At 50.2% G+C, this 17186-nt stretch overlaps 1 protein-coding gene across 10 annotated transcripts in view; it reads right to left on the bottom strand.

The window, feature by feature from the left end:
* Positions 1-17186, bottom strand: part of PCSK6 (proprotein convertase subtilisin/kexin type 6) — a 188554-nt gene that overhangs the window by 18579 nt on the left and 152789 nt on the right. For 5 of the 10 annotated variants that reach the window (XR_013396027.1, XR_013396029.1, XM_028850195.2 and 2 more), the window contains 5 exons: positions 11558-11737; positions 11356-11394; positions 6082-6184; positions 4615-4811; positions 2247-2334 (listed from right to left, as the gene is read on the bottom strand). Coding sequence is in view for 6 of the 10 variants with exons in the window: in XM_028850195.2 (XP_028706028.1) it covers positions 2247-2334; positions 4615-4811; positions 6082-6184; positions 11356-11394; positions 11558-11737 (607 nt within the window). In the remaining 4 variants the exon portion in view is untranslated. The remainder of the gene's footprint in view (positions 1-2246; positions 2335-4614; positions 4812-6081; positions 6185-11355; positions 11395-11557; positions 11738-17186) is intronic. The other 5 variants (XR_013396028.1, XR_013396030.1, XM_028850196.2 and 2 more) reach the window with 1 other exon arrangement.

Raw genomic sequence — 17186 nt, forward strand, 5'->3', positions numbered from 1 at the left:
CTCCTAGCCTCAAGTGGTCTGCATGCCTCAGCCTCCCAAAGTGCTGGGATTACAGGTGTGAACCAGCGCATTCAGGCTGAGCTATGTATTTATTATATATATCTTATGGGACACCCAGTTGGTGTTCACTGGAGAACTGTCTGGTGTGTGGGGAAAAACCCACACATTTTTGCTACCAGAGGTGAAGTGTGTTACATTTTGTGTGTGAGAGTAGGCGAAAACACTGGCTTTTCCTATCTCTTACACCTGCACTTAGCAGGAAGATGTCCATATGTTTGCAAGCTCCTCTGTATGGATGGTGGACACCCACCCAGGGCCTTCCTCTTCATGGTGCCATGCCCACTGCGAATGGCAGTTAAATCATGTCTTTAATAACTGACATTCCCCTGCAAACCCTTCCTGTGTTGATCCCCCTGAAGAGATGGATGGCCGGAGGCGGCGGCTCGGCTGCTCTCTTGCTGCTTTAACATGACTGCAGTGATTTGAAGTCACAGCTTAAGAGGATATTGGGCAATAAATGGAAGCTTTCTGTGGCTGATGGCTGGCGATGTGTCTGGAGTTTGCATGCCTCTCTGAAAGCTTGTCATTGATGGAACCACTGCTTCTATGTGGCGGGGCTACTGCCAGGAAGCATTTTCTCTTTAGCACACTATTCCTGAATTGAGTATCTGATTTCTCTCTCCTACAGGATGGGACAGGATGCATAAATGCATTCCCTGGGATCCCTCAGCGCTTCTCTGCTGGGAAACAGGCAGGTTCTAGGGTACTGGGAACATAGAGCCTCCTCTTCCTGATACCCCCAGCTACCAGCCTGGGTTGAGGATCCACTCCTGGGTTGCCTGACCTACAGAGTCTGGGACATCAAAGCTGGCCTCTCCCAGGCTGCCAGCTGAATGTCTCCTCCTTCCTCTTCCAACTTTTATCTCTTTGGGGGATCCCTTTCCTGGGCCAGTTCATCCTTTCACTCCTAATCCTGCCTTGTCCAGCCAACAGGTTTAAATGACAGCAGATGTGATGCGTGACTTTGGGGGCCTTGCTTTGCCTTCCCTCTCCTGGACTCCCAGCTGCTTGCGGTCCTCTTCTCCCCAGTACTCTCATCTGGAAGAAAGGGGCAGGCTGAAGGAAATGAAGACAGTAGCATAGTGTCTCCTGGGGAAACTTCATCTCCCCTGTTTGTAAAATGCGAGTAAGAATTATGTCTACTTCATAGGTTGCTGCAAAGATTAAATAAGGCAAAATTGGTGCAAGCACCTGGAATAAGAGAAGATATGCTCAGTAATTTTTCTTCCTTTGTTCTTTACTCCAAAAAAGGAACTTCTTCTATGGAGAATTCCAGTCCTCATAGCATTTGAGAAGGGAGATGGGGCTGGGGGTATGTTGCATCCCTCCACCGCCTCACCCTGCAAAAGCAACTCCCTGCCTGGACCACAGCATCTTCATCACTGCCAGCCTGCTGAAATGTAGAGTAGTGGGCTATACCCAGACCCGCTGCATCAGAACCTGCATTTGAACATGAGGTGATCCTTCCAGTGTGGACCATGGTGCTAGTCTCCCTACTATGGGAGTATCCCCCCCCAAATTTTGAACAGAATGTTCTAAGATTTTAGACAGCAATTTGGAGGAATAGGTAATGTATATTTGTTTGCATTAAAAGGAATTTGGTTGCATAAAATGGGCTAAAGAAACATTTCAAAATATTCCAAGAATAATCATTAACCCAGAAGAATGATTTTTAAGAAAATGCATGCTGAGCTTTATGGGGCTGAGCCTGATGGAACAGGGAGAACCATGAATGTAAAGAGCACCCTTAGGAAGCAGTGAAGATGTCAGGAGCTGGCAAAAAAACAGAAGACCAAGGGATGCAGACGAGAGAGGGTGGGTGAGCCACTACAGCCCACCCCTGGCCCAGACAGGGAGGGGAACTGGAGCAGGTGGAGGTGCTGGAGCGAAAGGAGGTGGATCTGGGCACAGCCCTGTGCTGCATGAGATGCAATCAAGTGCTGCTTTGCCCAATTCGCCCATGTTGTGTGAAACACAGAGATTCCACCCATCCTCTCACTTTCCATCCTACACAGCCATCTCTAAGTGGACACATGATTTCCAGGACTCGGAATCTTTACCCTCAATGGCTTTGGGCCTCTGACAGTTCAGCTTTTAGGAGAAATGCAAAAATGTGGTAAATCCATAACAAACTCAAAACAGCACCACCACCCTGGCATTCTTCAGGTTTTGAGGGGGGTTTTTACCTGAATCCTTCTTTACAGACAGTGCATCTCTCGGGTTCATCCACGCACTTTTTACAGCTTGGGTGGCATTTAAGGCAATTTTTCTGACCTGGAGAAAAATAGCAAGATAAGAAAAGAGAAGGGATGGCACTGACAGGAATCAAATCTGGGCAAGCAGGGCCCCGGCATTTCAAAGCAGGGGTGTAGGTGGGCTGTTCCCCGAGTCCACCTCCAGAATGTGTAGAAATAAAGCAGCCAGAGGCTGCTTGTACCTGGTGTGGGGTCACAGATTTCTCACCTCCCCTTTCTGAGGTAAATTAAAGTCCTCAGACAACCACCAGGCCTCTGAGGTGGTTCCACTTATTTCAACAGGGATGGAGGCCAATTCCTGGTGAGCTAAGTAGAGTTTAATGAGGTGGAAATCTTCATAAACGTGGCCAGGTATGGGCAGGTAGGGGGGTGGGGAGCCTGAGGCTGCTACTTGCTCTCCACAGTGCTTTCCCAGGGAAATCTATATATGAAGATCTGGTGGCTCTAGATGGTGAGACAGGAACCTATGGTGAGTCATCGTGCCTCCTGGGGAAGTTCTGGGTCACCCCAACTCCCATCTGCAATGTCATAAGTTATTATCTGGGTTGGCGCCTCATTAAACACCACCATGCACCACTCCTAAGTGACTGGGGTGCTCTGGGCCTGGGAGCTAACAGCTGCTTGCTACACCTGTGCATGTCCCCGCCGCAGGGCCCCCTCACAGGTGGCATCATATGCCATAAAGCAGGGGCTGAGTGAGGATGTCGGGGTGAAGGAGGGCGGCCAATTGTGCCTTGGGAAGGGGGTGGGGATGAAGGTGCCTGCATCCTTTGCAAAGGTCTGGTTGGCAGCCCAGAACAGGCGTTCGCAAAGGCTGTGAAATGTGTCTTGCATGACTTTTTGTTTCCCCTCTAAAGGGAGTCTGGGATGGATGAGGTGGCTCACACCTGTAATCCCAGCACTTCGGGAGGCCAAGGCAGATGGATCATTTGAGGTCAGGAGTACGAGACCAGCCTGTCCACCATGGAGAAACCCTGTCTCTACTAAAAATACAAAAAAAGTAGCCGGGTGTGATGGCGCATGCCTGTAATCCCAGCTACTTGGGAGTCTATGGTAGGAGAATTGCTTGAACCCAGGAGGCAGAGGTTGCAGTGAGCTGAGATCACACCACTGCACTCCAGCCTGGGTGACAGAGCGAGACTCCATCTCAGAAAAAAAAAAAAAAAAAAAAGCGGGGGGAGTCTGGTTATTTGATGGTTTTATACGTCTTTAAAGATTTCCTGGGTCTTGTCCACAGGGGTAACAGCAATGCCATGACAGGTTGGATCAATGACCCACCCTGAGCAGCAAGGGCCCTGAGAGGAGGGCTGTGGGGAGGCCTGCTACCTGGAAGACCACGAATGTCAAACGGTAGCTTCTTTAATGTGTTTGACAACTATCCCCTGTCAATTTAACCCAAGCCCTCCTTTTGCGTCTCTCAGGGCAAGGTGAATTACTAAAACATTGGCATGGGGTCTTGGGCCTAGAACTCCTGTCCATTCCCCCACCCTCCTGGGAGAGCAGGGCAGCAAGACGCCTGGCCGTGCTGTTCTGAGTTACAGTCCCACCTCCAGCATGACTAGCTGTGGCCTTTGCCCTTGCGCAGCTTTGATTCTCCACCTGTGGCAGGAGGAAAACACTGCCTGTCTAGTGTTTAGGGGTGTGGATGCTACCTGTAAAATGCCCCGCAAAGACCAACCCATCCCTTCTGAGCCCAACTGACATTGGTCAGCAGCTCCTTTTCATTTTTGGAGGTCTGCAAACCTTCTGCCCACACTTAAATCCCAATTTCATCTCAGCAGCTCTGCCTAGGAGGGCTTGCCCCCAGCTCTGACCGCCAATTCCATATGCCCTGACCCATGCCCAGTGCACACATCCTCTGTTACAGAGAAGCTGATGGCAGAGTCTTTCCTGGAGGAGAAATTACAGGACAGACAGCAGGACCTCCTCTCCTGGTACCTGAAATCAGACTGAGCCCAAGAGTGGCTGGCCCTAGCCACCTCTCAGCCCTTGCTCAATAGCGGATGTTGACTCTGGTGCAGATGCGTGAAATACCCTGGACAGCGAGTAAGGCCAGGATTTCTTTCAGCATCACTTGGAACTTCTCCCGGCCAGGTCTGTGGGGGAAGTGCTATTAACTAACAGGCCTGGGTGCTCTGATTTCATCATCTCTGCCTCCTTCCCCTGTTGCAAGTCCTTACTCAGAACAACAAAATACACAGGAAGCAGAAAGCTGGGAAAATCTCCCAGGAGAGAGGGCACAGGCCCAGAAAGTTGGGGCTGGCTCATCAGTTCTTGTGCCCACGAACATGCCACTTACTTTCATCAGCATAAAATCCTACAGGACAGAGGGTCACACAGGTGTTCATCTCCTGGTGGTGATAGAACCCGCGGCGGCAAGACAGGCACTGAGTCGCACCCCTGCCGGAGCAGGTCTCACACCCCTTGTGGCACCGGCGACAGCGTCTTGCTGCTGTGTCCCCAAAGTACCCCAAGGGGCACACGCTCACACACTTCCTGTAGGAGCAAAGGCAGGAGGGTGAGGGCCTTGCCAACCCAGCCCCAGCCCCATGCCCGCCCCTTTGTTTCCTTTGAGGAAACAAAGGCTTCAGGAGTGAATGTCAAACATGATGCCCTTTGTCTTGGTGAGTGCAGTTCTGAGGTTCCTACATACACAGGTGGAGAGGTTGGAGGCCTTGCACAGAACCTGGGAATCCTTTCTTTTAAAAGCTGGCCCCACTGAAAAGTCCTGAGGGTGTGCATGGTTTCCCAAGGGCATCGTGAGGTTGGTATTTGACTTCTGGAGCTGTCAGCTCTGGCAAAGCCCTCTCTCGGGTGCCCTCAGGGAGTGAGTCTCGTGGGCAGTGAGTAAGGCCAGCAGGGTGACAGCCTTTGCACTTTGGCCAGTGAGTGCGCTGTGGCTGGGAGCTCTAGGATGCCACGAGAGCCACATGGGCACCTGGCTCCACCGTGCACGGCTGCACCCGTGCCTGAGCCCTCATGGGTGTGCACCAGTGGTTGGTGGGTGCATCTGTCACCCAGGCCTTTGGGGAGCCTAGCAGTGTCCTGTCATCAGGGCCTCCCAGGCCTGGCACATGCAGCGCATGATGGGTGCTCAGGGAAGTTTGTGAAATGAGAATGGACAACAGAGCAGCTGCAGGACTGTCAGGGAAGAGAATTTGAGGAAGTGGTGATGCCAGGAGCTAGAGGAGCTCAGTGGACAGAGCTCAGGGCCTGACTGCAGGCCACACAGGAGGGCTCACTCACCATAGAAGGGTCAGCCCGAACCGGGCAATTGGCCATATACCTAGGGGCCCAGGTCAGAGCTCCCGATACCCTCTCTCGGGGTAAACTCAGCGAAACTTTCACTCAGTGAAAGCCCCACACCCAACCAGAGTCCAGAGACACTGAGAAAAAGACCATCAACAGGCTGTGAGGGCAGCACCAGGGCCTTGAATTGCATCCATCTCCGGGCCCTCTGGGGCAGCCCTGGCATGCCCAACATGACCTCTTTCTCTTTAACAACATGGATAGAAAAGGGTTTATAAGCACGGACGCCAATATGCCACAGCTTTTAATTTCTCCGTAATGGATGTATATGACTTGTATGATACGAATGCCAAGTTACTAAAAATTTAAAAACTCCAAAGCAGTTAACTTCAGTGTCATGATTGTTTGGGGGTGCTACATTAATTCCTAACTGGGGCATCAGGACGTGGAGGGACTAAGGATACAACTGGAAAGAACCACTGAGTGGTGAGCCACAGGGCTCTGGGACATGCGTTACCTGCTGGTCTTAACGCTCCCCAGGCTGAAGTGGATGCAGTTCAAGCACTGGTCTGCATTGGGGCCATCACAGCCTTTGTCACCACACTCCGGATGGCACACACCTTAAAGAAACAAGCATTGCCTTTCATCCAGAGAGATGCCTTCTCCATCTACTGCAGTCCCACGGATCCCCATGTCAGGATATTGCAGCTTGGTAGAAGCTCCCAGGCCCCGCTGGGGCTGGACGGCCAGACGACAAGGCAGGAGCAGCTGTCCCCATGGGTAACAGGTGCAGCTGAGCCTCGCTGGGCTCCAGTGTCAGAGTCTGAGCACTCTAGACAGGGATGGCATGAGAAGGAGCGAAACATCCAGGGCTGGATGTGCTGCCCGGAGCAGGGAGGAGATGGGACTTATGAGAGCCTGGAGGGGTAACGGGGAGGGAGAGGCTGGAACAGCTCTGTTTCATTTGCTCACTTGCACCAGTCATGATGCTGGGACCAGCCAGCACCTTTGACTTCCACGTGGAGGACAGAGCAACACAAGAGGGGGTGCTGAGTGTCAGGAGAACTGCTGGCAAGCTGATAAGCCAGGAGGAATTAGGTAGGACCCCCCTACCCCCACCCACTCCACTGCGGTGGGAATGGGGATGGATCACCGCGTACTCAGGACCTCCTTGTGGGGCTGTTGCTGGGCAGGTCTGGGGTGGGGCAGGGACAGACAGTGTGTCCTAGGGTTGGGGGACTACTGTTTTCTGTGCTGAGGGCTGAGCCCCTTTCAGAACATCCCCTTTAGACTTTCCTCGGAGCCCTCGGTGGAAGGGCAGCTGTGTCCTCCCTCAAGTTCCCAGGGGTACCCAGTTTCTCACTCTGGAGGCCGGTTTGTTGTTGGAAAAACAACTGAGAACTGTAGGGGAGCTGAGTAGACACCAGCAAACCTCACCCTCTAGGTCCTTCCCAGGTATCCCAGAGTTGAACCCAGTGTTAAAGGTCTACCCCTCAGGCGGGGCCGGGGCACGCTGCAGGGGTCCTCCCCAAGCTGGTCTGCAGGAGTGATGCCTGAAGCCAGAACTGGGGTGGACTCCCACCTACTGCCCACCTGTCCCTCCTACACTGAGGAAATGGCCCAGGGGACCCCAACAGCTCTGAGACACAGGGACTAAGTGGGGCATGTGAAGGCTTTCGAGTTATTAGAAGAAAAACCTCCTCCTCTGAGGTATGAGTTATCCGAGGGGATGGGGAGTGAGCTCAGGAGTAAAGCCTAATTAGTTGCTGGCCACCTTCATTTGGTGGGGACTTGAGGAGAAGACCAAAGTCCTCATTCTCTGCTGCCCACAGTGGAGTTCTGCTGGGGCACACAAAGCCCTCTTCATTTGTCTTGAAGTCTCCAGACCTTTCCAGTGTTAGACCCAGTGAAGCTGGCTTCCCTTCCTGAAGGCTCTCTGGTGTTGATATTTCCCTAGTTTTCACTGGGTGGGGGGCCTCGCCTGTCCCAGTTCCCACTGTGAACCCCTTTCGGAGCTGTGTGTATCCACGAGGACACTCTAGACGCCGTTCCTGGGTGGTGCTGACACCCTGGGTTCCAGATGCCGCCCACCATTTCTAAAACTCATTGCTAAGCCCCTCCCCCCAGCTCCAGAGGGTTTACTATAGTTTGGATCAATTCCTATCTAATTGGATTCTTTGCCCACCCCATCCTGGGTCATCTATGGGGACAGCCTCCGAAATCCTCACTTCTTGCACCATTGCTTTAAATTACCCATTGAGCCCAAAACTCCAGCTCAGCCACTGGGCTCTTGCCTTCCCACCCTCGTAGCTGACCCAGCGAGGGCGGGGCTGTCGTGGTGACTTAAGGACTTCTCTCCCGCCTTTTCCTGCAGCGCTTTCTCCCTGAGGAGGCAGCAGGTCTGTCTTGCTTGATAAAGTGAACAATTTCCTTCATCTTAAGAAGATGAGGGCATGGGTGGGACAGGGAGGCAGCAGACCAATCTTCTCACTTTCCAGACACAGGGAATGGGAGATGGGCGGGCAGGGCTTGGTTCAGTGTGTTCACTGCTAGATTCCCGGCATTAGACACAGAGTAGGTGCTCAATCACTATTTGCCGAGTGGATGAGAGGAAGGTGGCTAGGAACAGGGAAAGTATAGATGTCCTCATCATCTCCAGACAGAATGTTCTAGGATGTCCTCGGAGGAGGACAGCCTTGGGGAGGGCCCTGGAGCAGTGCTCTCAGCTGCTGGTCAGGGTTATGGACTTCACACATCCCCACCCCTGCTCCTGGGTCTGTCTGCAGTGGAAAGCTTATTCAATAATTTTGCACGGAGCCCCAAGCAAGGCTGGGGTCTATTCAACAGAGCTGCAGAGCCCCCACACTGCATCAAGGTCACCCACAGGTCAGGTGAAGACAATGCCCATTCAAGGGCCCAGATGCCTAGATAAATATCTGTAAACAAACCTTCCCAGTATGGCTCTCTACTTGAATTGTGTTTAAAAGCCAAATATCCAGATTCGTCTCTCCCATGAAGTGTCCTTAAATTAAATCCACCTGACTGTCCACGTTGTCCCAATCACTCCACTGCCTAAGCGTGTTCTGGTACAGCTGTAGTTCATTCTCTGGGCGAGCATGTTGTTTGTGTTGTAATTTGTACTTATGTCTGCTTTTCCTCTTGCCTCAATTAGCGTGAAAGTTCCTCCAAGCCCCACTGCCTTCTTGTGTCACTCCCCATAACTCCTAGCAGGGGTCTCTTCATACACGGGGGGCTCCGTTCATGTGCTGAACAGCCTGGCTAGCGGCTGATGCCCCTCTAGATGGGCTTAGACTGACACGGGTTTATTTGAAAACTCCACCTTCAATCCTTTGTGGAGCAAATCCAGGATTTAAAAAAAATACGCAAGCAAATAAATGTTAGAAAGCAACTTGGGAGTTCTCCACGGGCTTTGCCATTGCGTGCTTGGACCAACTGCCGAAGGACAGGAGGGTTTGGCATCACCATCTTTCCCACCATTCACGCCATCTAAGAATAGCACACTGGAACCTCACTGGAGCAGTATCAGACCCGAGAGGAATGCAAGAGTTGAGCTGGTTAATTGCAGACAAGAGGTGCCCACAAGAATAAGAGCATACTGAGTACAAGTCAGGTTTCCTTCCTGACTGCTCTGTGCCCTGAGCAAGTAACCTAAGGCTTCTGGGCCTCTGCTTGAGCCTGTCGAGTAAGCACGGATGTGCTAAGCCTATGAGCACACATGGTCCTGCTCCAGACATCACCCTCATCCTGTGAACTGGCTCCTGTACCTGTGGAGCCGTCCTGGAATCCTGTCTTCCAGACAACACCACGTGGGCTCTTGGCTTCCCTTGCAGTCCTGTGTGGGTGACCACAGTGTCCTGAGCTGATCTCAGCCCACTCAGTTCCCTTTGCTCAACAATGGCTTCTTTCCTGAGGCCCAGTCTTCCCTGTGTTCCCGTGCCAGTACTGTCCTGGCCTCCAAGCCACTTTCTTGTAGGAACCCAAGCCCTTCCCTGCCTCCTGCCCCCATCCTCGCTGGTTTCAGTATCTGCCAGATCTCTAAGCCCACGCTGCCTGCAGGCACCTAAGAGTGGTTGCTACAGTTGCAGACCCCCAGGCATCCCACACCTGCTGAATCCCAGTCTCTGGTCGGGGCCAGCCCAGGGTCTGCTCTCAACCCAGCACCCTGCGGAGTCCCTGGGGTGGCCTCCACCCACACTTTGGCCACCAGACGGCTCTGGCCTAGCAGGCTAGCTGTCATCACAAAATTGTCCACCTTCAGAACCACAGCACTGACGTCTTCCTTGTGCCCCATGCTGCCCACTGCAGCTGCTGCCCTTTCTCCCAGCCAGATGCTCTGGTCCCCCAACCTTCCTCTCCAGGGGCCATCTTGCTTGCTGCTGTCCTGGGACCCTGGCCATTTGCAAGTACTCCCTAGGCTTCCCTCATCCCCCTCGCTCACCTCCTCTATTTCTTGGCAAATGCTCTCTTGCCCAAAGGGTCCAGGTGCAGCATCCACTGGCCTGGGCCCATCACTCCCAATGCACCATGCCCAAGGCCAGCTCCGGACACCTCATCTCATATTCACCTGACCTTGCGTTGGACTCTAATGTGGCTCCTCCTCCTCCTTTGGCTTCCACACTTTGGCACCGTCCAGTTCTCACCTGCTCTGTCACTCTGTCCTGGTGTCTGAAGAGGCTGTCCTGCTATCTCTGGTCTGCCCATCCCACTCACCCCTGAGACTTCAGGGGGCTTCCCTGAGAGCCAGGAACGCATCTCCTTCCCATGGAGACCCCCTCTCTCCATCTAAGCCCTGCTCAGTAGACTGCTGGACTGCAGAATGGTATTACAGTGAGGTTCCATTGTGCAAGGCTGAAGTCAGTAGCAGATTTTAAGAAAAAAATCAGTTCTTTATTAATAATTACTGAATCTTGCCACAGTTTATAAATCACAGGGGAAAACAGAGCAGATTAGTGCATACATAATTCAATGCTCTATTTTAAAAGAACAGTAGAAGAAATTTAAAATGGAATCGACCATAATTTATACTTGATATGTATTGGTGGAATTCTCCATTTTGTTATTTTTCACAGAAGATACTAGATAACTTAAAGCATCAATGTTCTTAGATATCACCCATCATTTATCATTTAGCCGTAGTATTTAGCTAAGGAAAATACGTCCAACCAGAAACACCTCTTCTCGCACAAATTGCTACAGGATGGCTAAGAGGAGAAGAACAGCTTCTAGTCTAACATATGAATAAAAGCCGTGCCCAGTTCAGTGGCTGGAGCCTCTCTGGGCAGCTGTGGCTTTTGGCTGCCTTGTGGAATGAACTGGTGTCTCCAAACCAGGGCCCACCTTGGCAATGGGATAATTGGAGAAAAAGGATTCACGCAGGGCCTTTTTATATGCCGTAAGATTTTCAAGGCATCTGTGTAGCATCAGCATCTGCTGACATCATCTCTTGAGATCCTCTCTGGGTCTTTAACCCAAGGCCTCCAGGCTGGTCAGGATCTCTGCCACAAGCTCCTTTCCCAGCTGTGCTCTTTGAACCCAACTTTCCTGGGTCCTTGGGAGTACTGTGTCCTTCCCACATCCTGACCTCAAGGACTGAAAGTGGATGGACTTGAGGGAGTCAGGAGGCTGTGAGATGGGGGCCTTTGAGGAAAGGGGGTGCTCCTGGAAGTGGCTAATTTACCAGGGGGCAATACCCCATTCTGGTTGGGCATATAGACCCTGCTTTCCCAGCTGGGAAGATTGGAGAATACTTACTGGTTTGAAGCATACTTACTGGTCTGTAAAATATTAGCAGAGCCTGGGGTGGAATGAGCTGTGTGAGTGCAAATTGCCATGATTATTATGACTCCCAGACAAGAGAAGACACACAACCATCAGCCCCACCTTTGCCAGGAGCAGCCCCACATTTTCAGAGCTACTCTGGACAATCAAAGCTCGTGGAAGCTAGCCGTCTCCTCTTGCTTCAGGTTCATTACCTGTGTAATCTTCCTCATCTTCAGGAACTTCCATCTGGGAGGGTGACAGGGCGGCCTTGGGTGGCTCCAGCTCTGGGGCCGTGAGCTCCAGCATCCGTGAGCGGGACTGATGGGCACTGAAGGTGTGGTACGGGTGCTCCGCTGTGCCATACAATATGAGGCTCCATTCTTTCAACTTCCCTGGAAGGCACCAAACCCACAGAGTCACCTGCCTGTGCCAAGACCTCTGTCACTCACAGAAATAAGCCAGATGCTGCCTGGTTCCTCCCCTGATAGCTGGGCTCTGGCCTGCTACCTTCACTTCCTGGTTACTTGACGGCCAGGTGTGCTCCTATTGCCCAGGCCACATGCTGCTTTCCCCCGGCATCTCATTCCTGCAAGCCAGTGCCCCTCTATTCCTGTTCTATGGAGCTGCCCTCTGCTTCCTGTCCCTGCTGGGATGGAGGTCAGCCGGGCTGGACTCTCCACTGTCCTGGAGGCTGTCCTCTGCCCTGCTGATCTCACTGAGCCTCCCTCCATGCTGCCTCCCCGATAACTAGCAGCAGCCACCTTCCCCTCTTGGGATATCCGGTGGGCAGATCTGGGGCCAGGCCTGGCTATGAATCTTCCAAATGTGATAACTGGGTTGCATGGAGAAACCCTGCTGTTTGGATCCTTCATCCTAGATCATAGGAAGACTCGGTCTTGGGCTCTCTCCTCCACAGCTAGCCCAGGACAGTGAGGGATGTTCTAGGGGATAGCAGTGCTGGTAAAAACCCAAATGTCTGCAGAAGCTGGGTGGAGGGAGAATATCTTTGAAAGCAGGGGGATGAGTAGACAGACACCAGGCTCCATGGGGGCCATGAGAGACAGACAGGCACAGGAAACACAGGGCTGACGGGAGAGCTCCCAGCCAACATGGGGGCAGCAGGGGTCCCACTCCACGGATGGCTCCATGGGGAGTGACGGTCCATGCAGTTATCTGTTCTCAGGTATCAAGCAAAGTGAAAATCCTGGTAGCAACTTCCAGGTGAATTCCTGATGTTATAAAACACATTATAAACAGTCTCCAATTTATGACAGTTTGACTTACAATTTTTTGACTTTACAATGGTGTGGAAGCAAGGTGCATTCAGCACACTCCTAGACTTAATGATGGGGCTATGTTGGGATGAATCCACCATAAGCTGAAAATATCATTGAAGTAAGTCAACTTACAATTGTAAGTCAAAGAGCATCTATACAAGTAATTAATGCATATCTGCCAGCCAGCTCTGCTGCTGGCTAGTTGTTTAAGCTGCCTCCTCCTCCGCCTCCTCCTCCTCCTCCTCCTTCTTCTTCTTCCCACAGCATCCCCAGAATTCAGAGCAGGGTAACTGTTTAGAAGGTCATCACCCCACATAGTTGAGGGGGCCAGGGGCCAGTGTGACCTGCCCAAGGACAGCTGCTCACGCTGACGGGGCTCCCAGATGCCCCAGCCTCTCAGTGTTTGTTTCTAACTGGATTGGCTCAATAGGAAACACATGCATACACATGTTCAGCTGCGAACCCCCTCAGTGGGCCCTCATGACTGTCTCCTGCGACCCAAGCTGGGGACAGGGCCATTGCTGGTTCAATGTCTCTGTTGGCTGAAAAATCCCTGCTTCCTCTTCCTTTCCTGCCACGGGGTTTCTTGGCAATCAGAATGGTTTCAGGGAGGAAAAATACTGCTCTGATTCTTTGGTGTTGACTGTGTTTTCTCAACACTTACCTCTGCCTGTGCTCACTGCTCCACCCACTGGCTCTGAATGGCAGCCCGTCTGTCTTTACATACCTGCCTATGCACTGTTTCTGCAATGTGGGCCCCTCTGTCAGTACAACTTTACCTTTTGTTCCAATTCTGGAAATCTCTCAGTGTTTCTAAATTCCAGAACAGGAGCTCCTGCTCATCCTCATACCATAAGCTCCTAGGCTGTATCCACACCATCCTGGGTGGGTGGGCAGGCAGGTGAAAGACAGGCAGGACTGGCCCCGCTGGTGCGATTCAAAATGAGGTTCAACATTGACCCATTTATACAGTGTGGCATGTGGCAGCCCTGTCTCATTTTAACCATAGCCCCAACTGGCTAAGTACTAGGTTCTAAAAGGCTGGAGCCTCCACACTGCCCCAAGTCAGATTCTGTATTGCCCAAGCCTCCCTTGGCCTGGCCAGGGCTGGCAGAGGTAAGCAAGGCCCTTCTACATGAAACAGCATCCCCAGCACAGCATTTCTAGCATGCGGTCTTCCACAGGGCTCGGTTCATTTAGACACACAGCAGCTCCCCTCCCTAACACAGTTCCTAACCTAGCCTATGTGTGTGGTGCCCCCTTCCCTAACACAGTTCCTAACCTAGCCTGTGTGTGTGGTGATAGCAACACAGGAAGTTGTTCTCACTGCTGCAGGTGCAGAAAACAAGCCCAGGTGAGGAACCTCTGACTCTCCTCAACTCCTTAGGATCCAATTATAGCCATATTCCAACCACAAAGGAATCCAAGCACTTTAACTACCAAGTGGTGAACTGCGATTACGGTGGGGGTGTAATGACGGTAGGACAGGGACCAAGGGCTCTAGAGGCTATAATTTGAGTTGAAGTTTATTTCAACTATAGAGGATGTCTCCAAACACACACACAGAAGGCCTGGTCACTAACACTGAACTTTTATTTTCAGATATAGTTCTGGTAGGACAAACAAGAGGGGCTGCTTACACTCAGGGTCAGTGGTGTGCACTGTGTGGAAAAAGAGAGCAGCAAGAATTCCCAGGGAACCAGCAGACAGGCAGCTTCGTGGGAAGGGAGAGAGGGCTCGACTGGAATGGAAGAGAGACTTCATTTTTATTGCACTCTCTGTTTGACTTTATGTATGTATGTATGTATTTGGATAGGGTCTCACTCTGTTGCCCAGGCTGGAGTACAGCGGCACGATCATGGCTCACTGTAGCCCCAACCTCCCAGGCTCAAGCCATCCTCCCACTGCAGCATCCCAGGTGGCTACGACTACAGGTGTGCACCACCATACCCGTCTAATTTTTGTATTTTTGGTAGAGAAGGAGTTTCACTATATTTCCCAGGCTAGTCTCAAACTCCTGAGCTCAAGCGATCCTCCCACATTGGCCTCTCAAAGTGTAGGATTTACTGGTGTGAGTCACATGCCCAGCCTGTTTGACTTTTTGTTAAAACCACAGCATATATTACCTGTTCATATATACACATTAAAACTTTTAAAAAAGTTTAATGTTTAAAAATCTATGAATAAAGTGGTTGTATGTTCAAAAAACCCCATTAAAAAGCAGTAGTACTCAGGGTTTTGATTTTTGTTTGTGAATAAGAAATATACAAGGATGGCTCAGAAATCCAGAAATATAAAAGTGCATATGACGAAGTCTCCCTCCCCATGGGCAACGTTGGTTCCCCATTTCTTGTGTATCATTTCTGAAGCATTTTATTCTTATTCAAGCAAATATGAATGTATGTTTCCCCCCTCCTCTTTGGTAACACACCTGCTAGCACTTTCTGCACCTTGAGTTTTCCATTAACAGTGTATCTTGATCCTTCCATGGCCGCATGGGATAGATATAGTGTTGTTTACTTAAACAATCCCCTACTAATGGACATTTAGGTTGTACAAACTTTGGCAATTATAGTCATGTATAGCTTAACCATGGGGATACTACCTGAGAAATGCAGGTGATTTTGTTGTTGTGTGAATACCACAGAGTGTGCTTACACAATCCTAGATGGTACACCTGCTCCACACCTAGGCTATAGGGTACAGCCTGCTGCTCCCAGGCCACAAACCTGTGCAGGATGGTACTGTACTGAATACTGTAGGCAACTGTAACACAACGATAAGCGTTTGTGTACCTAAACATATCTAAACAGAAAAAGGGTATAGTAAAAATATGACATTAGAATCTTATGCAATGGCTATTGCATAGGGGGTCTGCCATTGATGGAAATGTCATTTTGCAGCATGTGACAACACAAATAGTGCTGTATCCTTGTTCAAACAGGGAGCAACTACTTGAGGTGAGCAGAGCAAGGGCCCTGGAACAACAGGGTCTGGATCCTGGCTTTGCCCCTACTAGCAATGTGACCCTTGGGCAAATTACTTCATCTCTGTTCTTTAGTTTCCTCATTTGTAATGTGGGGATAATAATGTCTCTAAGTGTCTACCTCACAGGGTTGTTTTGGAGATTAAATGACTTAATGATGATAAAGCACTTAGACTAGAGACTGACACACAGGAGCTGTCCATTGAGGGAAATCTACTGCACATGTCATTTCAGCTGTGTGCATGTGTACCTGTAGGCTACATTACTAGTGGTAAAACTGGGTGTCAAAAGGAATGGGCTCCTTTGCAGCCTGGAGCTATGGCTTACATTGCCAATCTGATAACTCAGAAAGGTTAACGTCGCATTTCTCTCATTATGTGAGAAACTGAGCATCCTTTTCATATAATTAAGAGCAAGACAAATTTCTGATTTGATAAAATTAAAAGTGATTTACAAACTTGGAAATTTACCAAAGACATTTGCTAGGAACAAGGGATGAGACGTCTAAGATGCATAGAAGCAGATGTTAGCTGCGTTCGTAGCAAGGGTCAGTAGAATGAAGTGGTGTTTTGTTCACACATGGTTTGTATTTTTGTTCTTTCTCTCTATCTGCAAGATATTCATGAGAGCCTATGAGGAGCCAGGCAATGAGCTAACAACTTGCAGATCTGAGAGCTGGGAGCTCCAAAAAAGCCAGCAGGGAAGAAGCAGTGGGCCCCAAAGCAACCCCTTCCTACATGTACCTCCAAAAGAGACATTTCCTTTCCTAATAGGTGCGATTTGTGACACATGACCTAAGGTTAAGGTTTAGACAATGGTAATTTTGGAGACATTTATCTCTCTTTTTTTTTTTTTTTTTTTTTTTATAGATGGCATCTCGTTCTGTTGCCAGGCTAGAGTGCAGTGGTGTGATCTCAGCTGACTGCAACCTCCGCCTCCCGGGTTCAAGTGATTCTCCTGCCTCAGCCTCCCGAGTAGCTGGGACTACAGGTGCCCGCCACCACGCCTGGCTAATTTTTTGTATTTTTAGTAGAGGTGGGGTTTCAGAATGTTGGCCAGGATGGTCTTTATCTCTTGATCTTTTGATCTGTGGGCCTCCCAAAGTGCTGGGATTATAGGTGTGAGCCACTGCACTCAGCCTATCTCCCTTTTCTAGTACTTAAATGCTTTTTCGCTTCCTCAACCAAGGGAGTCACTTTGGTTTTCCTGCCTTGGGAAGACGCAAAAATAAGAATTCCATACCTATGGCATAAAGTGTATGGCATAAATTTGAAGTGTGGTTCTTTTTTAAAATTATTTTTTTCCCTAGTTAGAATAAAAATTATTAAATGTTGAGATATTTAAAGAAAAAATAAAAATAAATCGCCTATAACTCTTTTGTCATATTTCCTCCTGGGCCGTTTCCTATGCATGTGTATTTCTCACGTAGTTGAAAACACACAGTACCCTGTTTTCTCTTTCTTTTCCCACTTAGCATGATATCATGTTAATCACATTCGGCGTCATTTATTTTCTTGTTCATTGTTTTCTCTCCCTTCAGCCTAGAAGTATCACAGGGGCAGGGAACATGTCTCTCTT

This window comes from Macaca mulatta, chromosome 7, assembly GCF_049350105.2.
Source record: "Macaca mulatta isolate MMU2019108-1 chromosome 7, T2T-MMU8v2.0, whole genome shotgun sequence".
Taxonomy (NCBI): domain Eukaryota; kingdom Metazoa; phylum Chordata; class Mammalia; order Primates; family Cercopithecidae; genus Macaca; species Macaca mulatta.